The 15,176-nt window shown below is 41.9% G+C and overlaps 2 protein-coding genes across 2 annotated transcripts in view; one reads left to right on the top strand and one right to left on the bottom strand.

The window, feature by feature from the left end:
* The window catches only part of RHOBTB2 (Rho related BTB domain containing 2), a 78,524-nt gene extending 70,877 nt beyond the window's left edge, over positions 1 to 7,647 (bottom strand). Inside the window, exon 1 of the mRNA XM_063139128.1 lies at positions 7,570 to 7,647. The gene's annotated coding sequence lies outside the window, so the exon portion shown is untranslated. The remainder of the gene's footprint in view (positions 1 to 7,569) is intronic.
* A 277-nt stretch (positions 7,648 to 7,924) lies between these two features.
* PEBP4 (phosphatidylethanolamine binding protein 4) overlaps positions 7,925 to 15,176 on the top strand; it is a 281,906-nt gene continuing 274,654 nt past the window's right edge. Inside the window, exons 1-2 of the mRNA XM_063139396.1 lie at positions 7,925 to 8,032; positions 14,911 to 15,038. Of these exons, the coding sequence (XP_062995466.1) occupies positions 14,917 to 15,038 (122 nt within the window). The 5' untranslated portion in view covers positions 7,925 to 8,032; positions 14,911 to 14,916. The remainder of the gene's footprint in view (positions 8,033 to 14,910; positions 15,039 to 15,176) is intronic.

Genomic DNA, 15,176 nt, shown 5'->3' with positions numbered 1-15,176 from the left:
GCTACACAAGGTGGTTTGCCACTACACAGTTCTTTCTCTCTTCATTTTATCCTCACATCAATCTTGCAAGGTAGGTTAGGGATGGTGAGTGAGCCAAGGTCAACTAGTGGGGTTCATGGCTGAGTGCATATTTGAACCCAAGCTTCCCTCGTCCAACATTCTAACCTCTATGGCTATGCTAACTCTTCGTCAATGGTGTTTCTTGACAAAGCGGTGAGACTATCGAAGACGTTGGTAAATAAAGTCACGAATGGAGATGTAAACATACCACTAATACATCTTTAAGAACATCGTTATTGGGGCAGGGGGTGTTGTATCAATCTGTTGTGTTCTAAATTTCATCACAGGCCCATCTGTCTCTTCTCTAGCCCATGACATTGCTAAAGTTTAATCCAGCATGACCATTAGCAAATGGTGCAAATAAAGCCTAAACCCTGGCAGGTAAAAATCCTTGTGGCTAAGCTGTAGTGCTGGCTGGCGGCTCTTGCAGCGAATCTGGTGCCAGAAATGTTATGTGTTGTGTTTACACCCAGTCCAAAGTGATTTGGCACAGCTGCCGGACATACGCTGCAAACCAGTTGGGTTTATTTAAAATTAATTTCTGCTGTGCCTGAAGCACTGTACCGGCACAGGCTGGAACAACATCCAGTTATATTTTCTACATGTCTCATCTCATCTGTGCCATGCTTTGCATAAGCATTTGTCCGTAACTTCAGGTATGGCATCTGGTACAAGCATATATGAAAGATTCCCCTGCTCTGAACTTGCAAAGATTTCAGAGTGCCTCAGGCTGAACCTTTAGGTATTCCCATGTTAAAGAGACAAGCAAGAAAAGGTGTGGTGGTGGGGAGAATATGTGTCAGGCCTGTCGAAGTGCAATTGGTGAGGGATAGCCATGTTCAAAGCAGAGCACACCATGGAGGAACCGCTTTCAGCCCATTGGCCAAATCCAGTTTCAGAGAAGCTCAGGGGGTAGAGACATTCCAATGGTGGGCAGGGCCAAAGGAAAAGGGGAGGGGGCAAAATGCTATCCTATCTTAGCTTAACGCACTTGTTGCCAGTGGGCTGAAGTTTTAGCCTGAGGGATGAAGGTTCCCACTTCTGCTTTGGAGAATCCAACCTTGACCATAGGGTGGCCAAAAAAAGAGGATGAAAGAGAACACTCATTGGCATAACATTTGCACTACTTCTTGGGAGGAGAGCAATGACAAATCTTGATAAAATAGTTAAGAGCAGAGACACCACACTGACAACAAAGGTCCGCATAGTTAAAGCAATGGTATTCCCCGTAGTAACCTATGGCTGCGAGAGCTGGACCATAAGGAAAGCTCAGCGAAGGAAGATAGATGCTTTTGAACTGGAAAATTCTGAGAGTGCCTTGGACTGCCAGAAGATCAAACCAGTCCATACTCCAGGAAATAAAGCCAGACTGCTCACTTGAGGGAATGGTATTAAAGGCAAAACTGAAGTACTTTGGCCACATCATGAGAAGACAGGATACCCTGGAGAAGAGGCTGATGCTAGGGAAAGTGGAAGGCAAAAGGAAGAGGGGCCGACCAAGGGCAAGATGGATGAATGATATTCTGGAGGGGACAGACTTGACCTTGGGGGAGTTGGGGGTGGCAACGGCCGACAGAAAGCTCTGGTGTGGGCTGGTCCATGAAGTCACGAAGAGTCGGAAACGACTGAACAAATAAACAACAAAACGCCAATTTAGAAATTATTCTTATAATTTAAATAGAAATACAGTACATCTCACCAGAGTGTAGAAGACTGTGACATGTGCACCTTGCTCGATCCACTGGCCAGGTGCTGTGGGTCAGCAACTTCAAGGCCCCTGTTGCTTTCGCTTCTTTAGATCCTTTATCTTTAAAATGGACTTGGACTGGGCTGCCCTTCAAATAGAGGATGCCTCCAAAATAAAGGATAGTCCTCTGGCAGTCCTTAAAATAGAGGACTGCCCTCTGTAAAAGAGGACACCTGTCTACTGGAGCAAAAAGCATCAAAGCATCCAGCTCCACAGGCACTTGCTAGGGAAGCAAGCACTCATCCACTCACCGCTGTTATTGCTTTGCTCCAAGTCCTACATTCCTGGCCCTGACTTGAAGTGATGCAGAAGCCAGCCAAAGCTCTGGTGAGAAAAGGAGGCTCCTGCATGGGTTTTTCTCAGGGCTGTAAGGAATTTGCATGGAAAGAGAGATAACCAGTGTTGGTGCCTTCTGTTCCTCCCCTCCTGGTCACACCAGCTGCTCTACCCCGTCTCCTCTTCCTTCTTTGGTTGAGTGAAGACACTGCATTGTCCGTAGCGTCATTGTGTCTCGTGGTGCTGGGAAGCCAAACGTACCTTAGACCTGTAGATCTTGCGAATTGGACTTGAATAGAGCTGCACGTCAGATGTATGCCTAGACATTTCAAGGATGCAGCCTTTTCTCTTCCCATGCTGCCTCTTTGCAATGCATGTAGGAAAAGGTCACATCCAAAGCACATGCCGTCAGTGACTGCAACACAGCCATCTGCAAAGTATCTCCAGCCTACCTCATCTTCCTTCATTTGCCACTATTGGACTACAACGCCTTTCATCTTCAGTCAGGCTCTTTTGAATTATGTCCTGCTCTTATGCAATGCATGCATGTCTTTTCACCGGGATGTACAGAACAGATTAAATTTCAGCTTACATCTGCTTATGAGCAGGAGCGCACAGTATGAATCCAGTGAGGCACTTTCTTTTGCTTTCCTGGCTCAAGAGGCTCTTAGTAAAATCATGATAATCTCAGCTTTTGCTTTTAAAATGGTAACTTCCTAGCTCTCATTCATGAGAGAACTCAGAGAGATTTGGATACAATGTCTGCTAAGGTTCTTAATCCAAAAGAACAGAACTAGGTGCAATTCACCAGACTCTTGTGAGCCATTCCCATCTCCCCAAAAGGGAAATGGAAGGATCATAAATATGTGGTAAATTTTACGTTCTTTATATTCTGAACCAAGAACCAAATTTTTGGAATCTATTCTATATCAACTACACTTCAATACAACTTCTGAAAAGATTTTCTATCTCCTGTCTGACATTGACTCTAGGGTAACGCACAAAGTATCTCTTTTTGCCCTGGCAGCAATGAAAATTCGGGCAAGATTTATTACTGAGATTGCAGTTGACTGTGCTGGAGATGGTCTTATTTAACTACAAATTTTATATTCAAATTATGTTTTTAATTGTACTGAATTTTATTCTTTTATTATGTATGATCTGTTTGTGATTATATGTAGTATTTTTATATTGTTGTTTCTCCATAATGTATATATTCTGTATGCGAATGGCCTATGGCCTAAGCATTAATAAATTACTACTACTGCTTTCTTATTGGTTTATACACTTGATAATTTGCAGCTGAATGCGTAAACTGCTTTGAAAAAATGTTGAATTTGAGCTGATACAAAGGTTCTCTCTGGGGTGACATCATTTACACAAGCAGGCATTCACTGTATGTTGCAGTTATCAAATGATGAACATGCATGTGGGATCCAGGCCACATGCAATATCATTTGGACTGTGAAAGGGAAGGCTATTCCCATGCAATGGGAGCATTCCTCATCAACATACAAATTTACTGCCAGGCTGAAGTTCAAGGATTTTTTTTGTAGTCCAAGGTCAGTTAAAAATATTTCTTGCTTCTTAGATCATTTTTGGTGATCATAACAACAGACAATGCATTATTGGCACAATTTGCATGGCTAGGCACCACAATTCATTTATTGCTATACTTGTTCAAAACAATACTGTGATGAGTGGGACCGGAGTCAAGGGTAGGCATGGTTGTGCACTTGTTGAAGGCCTACTTCCCAGCAGGCTTACTGACAGGAGCCCTATATATTTATTTATTTATTTGTTGCATTTATATCCCTCCTTTTTTCCTCCAAAGGACCCAAGGTGGCATCCATAATCATCCTCCTCTCCATTTTTATGGAGTTGTTCCTCCTCCTCTTTACCTTTGTAACCTGCTTGTTTACCTGCCTCTTGCTCTGGCACAGACAATGCTGGTGATAAGGAAGAGGAGCAGTAGCTGCCACTGCCTATTTGCTTACTGGTTCTCTGCGTGTCAAGGAAGCAAGGATAAGGAGCCGTAATAGCTAGTCATATTGGTGGTGAAAAGAAAGACTCACTGAGAGGGAGGGTCCTTTTAAGGGTGCCTTGCCCGTGAGCCCTCAAAAACCTGGAACCAGCACTGGTGATGTGACAACCTGGGAGGAAAATACACACTGCATGGCAATTCATCTGAAATACAACATCAAGCTGCGATATGCGTTCTCCATCTAAAGCTTGTAAGGAGCCTGCAATTTTCTGGGATATAATATCCCATGGGGACTGATTTTGCTCAGAGATGGGGTGGGATGCATCATTTTCGTACCTTTTGCTTTTGAGCAGGAGTTAATTAACATTTTGCCTTTTGTAAGAACAGGGTGCCTTTTATCTAATTTAAGGAAGATTAGCAGTGGACTGTATAAAAGGAAATAATTACTTCATGCAGAGTTGGAATAAAATTAATTCCTTTCAGAGGTGATGCAGGTAAACCTTGCACCTGGGTTTTCAAACCATTTAGAACTACCCCAATCCTGATCTAACACTTAAAAACTTTTAGGAGATCGTCAGAGGTAGTAAACCCAGAAATAGAATAGGAAGGAAAGGAAAGGAACCTCTCGTGCAAGCACTGAGTCATTACTGACTCTTGGAGGGACACTGCCAATTTTAGAATGCATAAACAGCACCTTAAGAGTTAGCAACACCTTATTCCACTACCACCTGCTTTAATTTACTGGCCACATTTGCATGTAAAGATAAGACAGGAATTCTGGCTTAATAAATCACAATGTGAATAAGCTGCATGCTGGTGTACACAGACTATTCATTGCTTGAGTAAATAAATAAACCAGGAAGAGGATTGTTTGACATTACAGCCAAACCCATTACTATGGTTAAGTGCTCCCAAATAAGCCAAAAGGAAAAACTCTGGTTCATAATCATGGCTTATTTGTGGGTTTGTTTATCCACTTGCATGAAGGGAGGAGTGACGTGGGAGTGAATGGGCTGCATGCACTACCACACAGCTCATTCACATCATGGTTTATTAAGCCAGGGTTCCTGGTTTATTGTTACATACAAATGCTTTGCCATCTATTCTCTGCACTGCTTCAGATTCTCTAAATATGTGAACTATACCTAAAGTTGACTATAAATTCATGTAGGACTGATCTATCAGCAGCTATAGGTCACAATAAATGGAACCTCTAAATTCAGAAGCAGTATACTTCTGAACGAGAGTTGCTGGAGGGCAACAACAACAACAGGGGATTGAATGTTTAGCCTGGAGAAGAGAAGATTGAGGGGAGACATGATAGCACTCTTCGAATACTTAAAAGGATGTCACACAGAGGAGGGCCAGGATCTCTTCTCGATCATCCCAGAGTGCAGGACACAGAATAACGGGCTCAAGTTAAAGGAAGCCAGATTCCAGCTGGACATCAGGAAAAACTTCCTGACTGTCAGAGCAGTACGACAATGGAATCAGTTACCTAGGGAGGTTGTGGGCTCTCCCACACTAGAAGCCTTCAAGAGGCAGCTGGACAGCCATCTATCAGGGATGCTTTAGGGTGGATTCCTGCATTGAGCAGGGGGTTGGTCTCGATGGCCTTGTAGGCCCCTTCCAACTCTGCTATTCTATGATTCTATGAAATGAGACTAGAGGAGGAGAGTTCTATCAATGTCTACTAGCCATGATGGTAAAGAGAGCCTCCATCTTCAAAGGAAGTATGCCATTAAACATAACTAGCTGGAGGCAACAGCTGGGCATCCCAGAGGCATCTGGATGAGTAATATGGGAAAAGCATGCTGGACTAGGTGGATCTTTGGTCTGATCTAGCAGAGTCTGTGGGAATTCAGCAATCCTCAGAGGGGGAAGGGACTTCAGAGTTGACCGATCCCAGAGTCCGCTGCAGATTCAATTGGGCAGAACTAAAAGACGAGAGGCGATCAGCTCAGCTAGCTTCTAGCCAAAAGCTTCTTCAGAGGAATCCTACCTGAAAGTAATGGACTCAGGGAAAAGATCTTCCCTTTTGTTGAAAGGAGAATTGTCTCACTTAGTTAGTCAAGTTTTAGCCTAGAGGAGTCACAGTATCGGGAGTTGGGAGGCTTTAGGATCTTGTGTATCCTCAGTGCCTCCCCAGACCGCCCCTTCCCCCTCATTTGCATCCTCACCCAAGTTTGGAGCTTTGACTTTAGGTGAGGAATCCACTGCGGCTGCAAGGGGAAACATCCCTGTTGAGATTTCCCCTCCCTTGTCAACCCCCCCAAAAACTTCTGGCCCCTGGTTCACTCTTCCAGGGGGCATTGGATTGCTCCCTAACCCTCTCTTTATTTTGTTTTATATGATTGATTTAACTAATTTAAAATATTTACAATATTTTATGTCCTCCACTTTTCTACCACTCAGTCAGATTCAAGATGAATAAAACCCATAAAACAAAACTGCAACAATAGTGCTAACCAAACAACTACATACAAGGATTTCTGTATATTAACTTGTAAAACAGGTGACTGGTGCTTGCAGGGCTGCAGAAGGTAGCATAGATGGTTAAGGAGGGGGCTGAGTTCAGAAGTTTGAGAAACGCTGCACTATCTACAAAAAACACCTTGTACACATAGAGCCATAATGATGAAGGTTCTTTGGCCCCCCAGGCGTAAAGCCGGCTTTCACACTAGAGTGAACATTGGCAAAACTCACTTTTTGGGGAGGGGGGGAATCTCAATACTGTAGCATTTACATTTTGCACTTAGCACAGCAATTTGTTTGAAAGCCAAATGTTTAGACAGGTTTAGGCTGGGTTGGGGCACGCTGGGAGTTGTAGGCCTTCTTTCTGTCTAAATATGCATAGAGTCATGCCTTAAATCAATGAATTTCGTTATTAATACCCACTTTTAAATGAAGTTGGGTTACAACATTGTTATCTTTTCAGCGCCAGGTCAAGACTTTTCTCTTCTCCCAGGCATTTAACAGCATTTAACAACATATGCTAAGTTTGTTAGTTTTTTAGTGGCCCCCAGAACTGTTGTTGTTTAAAATGGATACTGTTTTATACTGTTGTTTTTATATTTTTTGATGGTTTTAAATTTTGTATACTTTTTTTTATGTCCACTGTTTTTAACTTTTGTAAACTGCCCAGAGAGCTTTGGCTATGGGGCGGTATATAAATTTAATAAATAAATAAATTTGTTTATTGTTTAGTCCTGGACTGCCAATCCTATGCAGGTTTACTTATGAATCGGTTCTACCGAATTTAAGGTTGTCTGCTGGCCAGAAGGGGAAACACACACAAACGAAACAAGATTAAAAAAATCACCATGGCCTACTTCTGTTCCTTTAGGAGAAATATGACATGTAGAAATCACAAGATGAAGGTTTTCATGCCATGGAGACATTATCCCCTCCTAGTCGAAGCAGAATGAAACTGCTGTTAAAAGGGCAGCTACAGAATCTGATCTATAAACATTAATTGGCAGGTAGCTCAGTGGGAACTTACTTCCGACAGGCATTAGATTGGCCGATTGCTCCTCTTTTCCTCCTGGCGCTTTTTTCTTCCATTCTGCGTCCATCTCTCCTCCCTTTCTCATCTTTCCAGCTGTAACCTGAACACCAGCCAAAAGATCTCCTAGGTCAACTCTAAAACGCCCACCCTTCTCTGTTCAGCTGCTAACCCCATTGGAACCCCACCGGTGGGCGGAGAGAACATTAGAATCTCTCTCCAACTGCCAGCTTTGAGATCTATGAAGGATAGTTGCAAAAGCCAATCAGCAGCAGTTTTTCTGCTTCTTTTCTCTTTGGCTGTCCCTTCCTTGTACCTGCCAGCTGTCCGTCCCGACGAGTTTACATAATAACTGAGTGCTTAACCGCCGACACAGCTGCGGGGATTATTCGTTTGCTCACTGCAGAAAACTTCCCCCTGAACTCCCTGCTCTGACCTGGCCTTGACTCGCCACACCCAGGTAACAAATGCCCAGAAGGGATGCCCTTTACTTAATAGGTGATCCACGCATTGCATCAGCACGTATTTACTCAGAAGTAACCCCTTCTGAGTTCGATGGGGATAACTTTCTCTAGCAGACATTTCCAGAGGGTGGTTGTAGTACTGTGTTGCAGCAAAAACAATAGTCTTGTGACACCTTAAAGACGAATAGAAGGAAAACAAATGCAGAATGCGAATGGCCACTCATTATGTGACACTATTTGCATTTAATTTCCTTCAGACCTCACTGTTCACAATGCTCCCCACCCCGCCCTATATAAACCTCAAATTCTCAGTAATACTCCATACATTGGATGAAGTGGGCTACAGTCCAAGAAAGTTTATGCCAGAATAATTGTGTTACTCTTGAAGGTATCACAAAAGTGTTGTGTTCTCCAGTGAGTGTGTGTAGGGTGTTATGACGTGAGAAATCATCACTTTTGCTTGGAAGGGAAGGAGAGGCAAAAGAGTCGCCCAGTCTTTTGCACATTTAGCTAGAAGTAAGCCTCACCCACTAAGTTTTGTAGCAATGACTTCTAGGTAAATCTTACAGTGCAATCCTTGTTTACTCAGAAATAAGTATCTCCATTCAATGAGACTTACTTGTAAATAACCATGCAGGGCATTGTAGCTTAGCTTTAGTGAATTATTCTCAAAGATTAGTGGCGGTGAGAGAAACAGCCTTCAGCTTCTAACTCCAGCGTCTATCACAACAACACAAGTTTTTGCTTTCTGCCTTGCAAGAGACCTAAATGTTTCAATTAGTACTATAGACCTAAAGTGCAAGACCCACAAGAAAAACAACAACGAAGTAGTTTGGAAGGCAGAAAACTGCTTCTGATTCAGTTCATGTAGGCACACTCTCCCCTTATGCCTTAGAAATTTCACCAGGAGTACTAAGTTCACGTTATTAAGCACAATGAGCATATCGTGTGGTATCATTATAGGGCAGGAAATTGTAATTTGTTTAGTTCATTTACTAATATAAGGATTACAACATCAAAAGCCACCATGCCTTTCAAAGAGGCCAATAGATCCAAACAACTATAGACATTTATATTTTTAAAGGGAGAGGAGCCATTACACCTTTTCCCCAGTAGCCTTTGGTTCAACCTGGATCATTTTTGCTCTTAGCACTGCCTAGCTTCTATACATTTCCTCTCAGAAGTAAGTCCTATTGATCCTGTTCAGACAACACACTAAGTCACAGTGCTTAAGCATTTTGAGCTAAACATTATATCTTAGTGTATTGTGTGAACCATTCCTAACCATGGTGGCTACATAACCACGGTTTAAACACACTCACTAACCATTTGCTGCAAAAGAGTTAGTGGCCTAACCATGGTTTAGAGTGGCCTGTTGAGTTCAGTGGGATTACTCCCTGATAAATGTTAAACGATTGCAGCTTGAGTCTGCAGAAATGTTCCTCCTCTCCATCTTACAAACTGTAGAGTGGGGCATTTTTACCGTCCCCCACAAGAACTCCACCCCCCAGTGGTGTCGTGAAACCAGGGCTCACAGGGAGTGTTCGATTAGCAGGGATGCCAACATCACCTGCCATCCCAAACCCCTCAGTATTTCCTGATCGCTCCGAGCCTAGCTGCAGTTCTCACAATAGCTGGGGGAAACTAATTTTCTAGCAACAATATATTATTCCCTGTTCTAATGCAAAGAATTTGTGAGAGGTGTCTTGGTCTTAAATGGGGGGATGCTTTTGAGCATTTTAAGACAGAAGAAGTCTTGAAAGGAGTATTTTTGACACATTTACGCAGCCCCTGAGAAAGGAAATTTCTTTCTGAAATGCATTGGGCAGAATAAAAGTTTTTTTAGGCACTTGAGAACATTTTTGTTTCTGTTTTGGTCTTGAATGGGCAATTTATGAAGGACGCTGCTGGTGGAGATGAAAACTGCTAGAACAGGTTTGATGATACAGCTGCCTGATTTTTTTTTTAAAAAAAAACATTTTTGAATCTGGCCTAACCATCCCATTTCATTTTTTCTAACACTTTGAATCCATCCCATTTCCTTCAACAGGACTTCACTTCAGGTGCTTAGCTTTTTCAATCTATGTTAGTGATTATGAATGTGGAAGAAGGTATTTCAGATTACAAAAGTGTGAATTTGTGTATGTGAGATAAAAGCATTAATTGAGGGAGAATGGAAAGGAGCAAACACAGGGAAAGGGCAGGAAATGTGTTTACATTATAATGTCAAGATAGTTATGTTACTTTGAATCAAATTTATAGAGAAAGGAACCACAAGGAATTTGAATTTGCACACAGAGTCCACGTACTTCGAACGTAGCAAAGCTGGGTGGGAAACATTAATGTCAATAACAACACACGCCACAGCTTGTGTCAATAAGGATATAATCCTATGCATGTTAAGACAGAAAAAAACTCCTACAACTCCCATTTTGGCTGGGGAATACTGGAAGTTGTAGGAGTTTTTTCTGTCTAAACATGCATAGGATTTTGCCCTAAGAGAACCAATAGGGGGCGGAGCCTGAGGGTGCAGGAAAATGGCGGGAACTGGGCTGACAAGAAGAAAAGCTCTGAGAGGGGGAAAAAAAGAGAGAGCCTATGTACTCCCAACATGTAGCTGGTGTAAAAGAGAGTTAGCCTGACTGAAAATGAGGGCCGGCAAATTCAGATTTGTCTGAGGGCCAATTCATTTCTTTTTAAGCAGACCTATAAACCATCCTACTTACTTTCAATGGACATTACTGAGTCTAACCTAATTTGAAATGAATCCATCCCACTTATTTTTTCCCCTTCCTCTCAGAGCGACACAGGAGTTACTCTGACAGGAATTTTCCTGTCAAAAAAAGTGTCTTCAAATGTGCACGCACCATTCGCAGTTAACCATCCAGCACATGCATTTTGCCATTTCAGCTCAGGTACTTTTTGTCCTTGAGTTTACTTTTTTAACTTTTTAATGGTATGAACCTGGACAACCTCCTAAACATGTAGGAGGAAACCAGAAACACGTTGTCCTAGGGTGCCCTGCCAAGCTTGAGTTAATTTGGTATATTTTAACAGGTATGTTTTAACAACTGCCAAGGGGCACTTCCATCACCAAGAATAAGGAAAAAGTTCCACCATTGTAGGGCAGCCAAGAATGTTTCTCCATGTGCTTTTGTTGGTGGATCATTTTATTTATTACATTTATAAGGGTGCAATCCTATGCATGTTTAGAGAGAAAAAAGTCCTACAGCTCCCAGCCAGCATGGGAGCTGTAGGTCTTTTTTCTATCTAAACTTTCTCTCAGTCCCATCAACATCCCAGGCATGCCTGATGGGTACACAGGAGAGGGCCTTCTCGGTGGCTGCTCCAAGGCTCTGGAACTCCCTTCCTAGGGAAACTAGGCTGGCTCTCTCTGTGCTACACTTTCAGAGGCAGGCAAAAAACCTTTTTGTTCCAGCACGCTTTTGGAACTATTCTGGACCTGTGTTAATGTATTGAATTTCTTTTCTTTTTTTAATCTGTTACTTTAAAAAAATATATTAAATGTTTTTAATTTTACTGTTGGTTTAATTCTATTTTAACTTTTGTAAATTTATATTTATATGTTTTAATTGTACATGTTTTAATCTTGTAAACTGCCTTGAGTCCCAGTACTGGGGAAAAGGTAGGATATTATTATTATTAATAATAATAATGATGATGTGCCCTAAACTGCCTTTTCTCCAGGTAGCTCAAGGCATGGCTCACCTCCCGTATTTTATCCTCACAACAACCTTGTGAGGTAGATTAGACTGACAGTCCAAGGTTACCCAGTGACCTTCATGACTGAATGGGGATTTGAACCCGTGTCACCCTAATCCTAGTCTGATACTCTAACCACCACACCATCCTGGCTGCATGGATGCTATTGTTAAAAAGTAAGGAAATGACCAATTTTTGGTAACAATAGGATATAGAGTTCAAGGTGGTCTCTGTAATATGCAGTGCTCCTTAATTATTTAACGCCAACTACCCCAGACAAGGCATGTTTAAATTCAAGCTTCAGTGGCTTTCTTAAATCCACAATTATGTGGGGCCTGCCACTGGAAATGCCTTAATGTGTCTGAACCTGGTACAGCCAAGAGACCATTTTCAGGACTTTTATGTGATTAAGAATGAACACTACAGGCACAGTCAAACTTAAGCACTTTTCAAATTCCACTGATAAGCTTAAATTGCATTGAAATTAATGGGACTTCAAGGTGCTTAACTTTTGTTGGATAGTACAGCAGATGTGTGGGGAAGTAAAATGCCTGTAGTTGCTACACTAATAGCTCAGTGGAACAACAAGCTTTGCATGCAAAAGATCACAGGTGCAGTCCTTTGCATTTCCAGTTAAAAGGATTTTTATAGGGCTTTGTAGGTAAAAATAAGTTCACGCACATAGTACACGCACATCGTTGCACCCCAGCTGAATTAAAGAATTCCTTTCTTCTGCGGTTCCAGTATAAAGATAAAAGCATTCTTGGGTGGATTGATCCCTCTGTTAGATATAGTCATGCCAATTCTTGCCATGATCACCACTGGTCATGAAGTGGCCAGACAAGATCTTCCACCAGCCAAGAAAACATATTAACCCTTACCAAGGCCTCCTGTAATAATTTATGTTCCTTACAGGATAATCTAAATAACCATGGGTATTCTTGTGGTGGTGATAGTGGGTGCTTTAAATACATTCAGTTCATGAGCGTCATCACACGGGGAAATCACGTTTCCTTACCGTCACTTCTTTGCCCATGCATTTGTCCCTCATTACTTCCTCATTTTCAAGGGAGAGGAAAGAGGAAGTAAACAACATGCACATGGCCCATTCAGTGGGCTGTTTTGATTGCGCTGCTTCTCCTACACACAGCAGGAGATAGCAGCAAGTTCTGTCTCAAAAAATAAGTCTGACTTACCAGGGTGTTTTTTTGTCACGCAAAGAAGGCTAGAAGGGGTGGGAGGAGTGTGGGAGGCAGACAGCATTGTGAGACAGACCCACGAAAATCTGTGAGTGCCCAGTAACAAGCATGCAATAAAACACTCATTTGATGGAGCTCCATAACGTGGTAGTATTGAAATACAGATTATCAAGACATTTTAAACTCATGGAGCTGATAGATTCATCACAACAATGTAGAATAATCCATAATTACTTTCGCTCAAAAAGAAATAAAATGACAAAGTGATATTACATATAGCTTGATTACAAGGTCTAAGAAAAATATCCTAGTCAGCAACTCTTGCTTCTGCTGTGCTGCCAAGTGGACAAAAATTACCACAGACATAATAACCTCTGAGGATACTGCGGTCAGTAACCATTTTCTGTGAAAGCTATATAATATCTTTTCTGGATAAGTGGGCAGGAGTCAGTGTTCTCTTAAAGCTTGATTAAACACTATCACTAGACTGATAATGGGGCAGGTCTTTTGTCATATAAGTATTGCAGTGGCATGGATTCATTCACACACACATGCACATACTAATTCTTTAGAAGTCAGTTCCATAGATTGCAACCACAAATTTAGTATATACTTTAACTAGCTTTTTGTATGTAGCATATACTGTATTATCTTAGAGTATGTCTTAATTAGCTTTCCTAGGACAATTCTGCATATACGTTCAAGACATTTACCAGCTTACCTGCTTGTATCTATGTGGCTTGAACAGCCCTAGTAACATATCCATACAAAATTAATTCCAGAGGAGTAACCATGTTAGTCTGTTAGTGGCAAGCACAGACAAAAGAATATCTTGTGATACCAAAGGTTACTAGCGTTTTCATAGCACAAGCTTTCATGCATCTTAAGTTAGTCTTTAAGGAGTCACCATTCTGCTTTACTTTAAAATGGAAAGAGTTAGATAGCCTGGGCGCATAGTGAATCAACAGAGCTGTTCTAGGAACGTTTCAAAGACATGAGCAATCTTTAAAGGCTTGGCTAACTTATGGGGTTTCATAAGATGAGTGTTTTATTGCATTTTCTTTACTGGGCACTCATGGTGATCCCTCTCATGATGTCATCTGCCTCCTACACGCTTCCCACCCTTTCTAGCCTTCTTCACATGAAAAAAAAGGCCCTGGTAAGTCCGTAATATTTTTTAAGACAGAAGTTGCTGCTATCTCCTGCTGTGTGCAGGAGAAGCAGCACGATAAAGATGATCCCTGAATGGGCTATGTGCATTTTTTACGTCCTCTTTCCTCTCCCTGAGAGAAAGAGGAAGTGTTGAGCAACAAAAGCGGGCCGGAGTAGCAACGGTAGGCAAGCGTGATTCCCCCCACTCCCCGTGTTATGGAGCTCATGGTCTAATATGAGGAACTGCAATAAAAAGCCAGCTCCTCTTGAATGCTATTAGTATGTGTTCAATTAATCAGTTTTGCTAATGTCATTTGAGAAAGACCATGATATACTATGTATATTTTGCTAGCTTGCATCACAAGCAGGTGGTGAAAAGCATATTCTTGGATCTATCTGTATATGTAGGGCAAGCAGATGTTGTTGGGATATCCTCCCACTATAGAATCATAATCATCTCAAGAGTTCACTGTTAACAAAGCCCACCCAAGGGCTTTAAAATATGTACATACATTGTAAAGAGATGAAATTGATGTCCAACAAAAGTAGGATTAAATGTGGGAATGGCAAAAGCCCTATATAAGAGCAAAGTGCTTTAGTGAGCAGCAGGGAAAGAAGGATGTTCTCATAGGTGGTGCAAGAACAGCAGATGCAAAGTAAATGGTGTGGACAGAGGATTTGGCACTTGGCATTAGAACTTGGAAGTAATTGCATTCCTGTAACTTGCAAAACCCAGGCAGGATCGATATATGGCCTTGTCTTTGGGAAACTGTAACTTTTCCACCTGTTGTCTTTTGCAGGACAGGATGACGCCTCTGGTCACTCATTTCCTGATAGTTGGTTTGGTTGTCATTGGTATGCAAGAGGGTGTGCACATGGAGGAGTGCATCTTTGAGAAGCTAGACGAAGAGGACAGCATGTTTTGCGGGTGAGCTTATTATTCCTTGATATTTTCAGATGTTTTCCGCTGAAATGCAGGTGGTCCTTTCAGTATATCTTAGCCCATGTCACCCAGCAATGTAGTATGCCAAATGTTTTAAACAAAGGTGTAACATATTAAGGAAAA

Source organism: Elgaria multicarinata, chromosome 12 (genome assembly GCF_023053635.1).
Source record: "Elgaria multicarinata webbii isolate HBS135686 ecotype San Diego chromosome 12, rElgMul1.1.pri, whole genome shotgun sequence".
NCBI lineage: Eukaryota > Metazoa > Chordata > Lepidosauria > Squamata > Anguidae > Elgaria > Elgaria multicarinata.
This window is presented reverse-complemented; position numbering and strand designations above follow the sequence as displayed.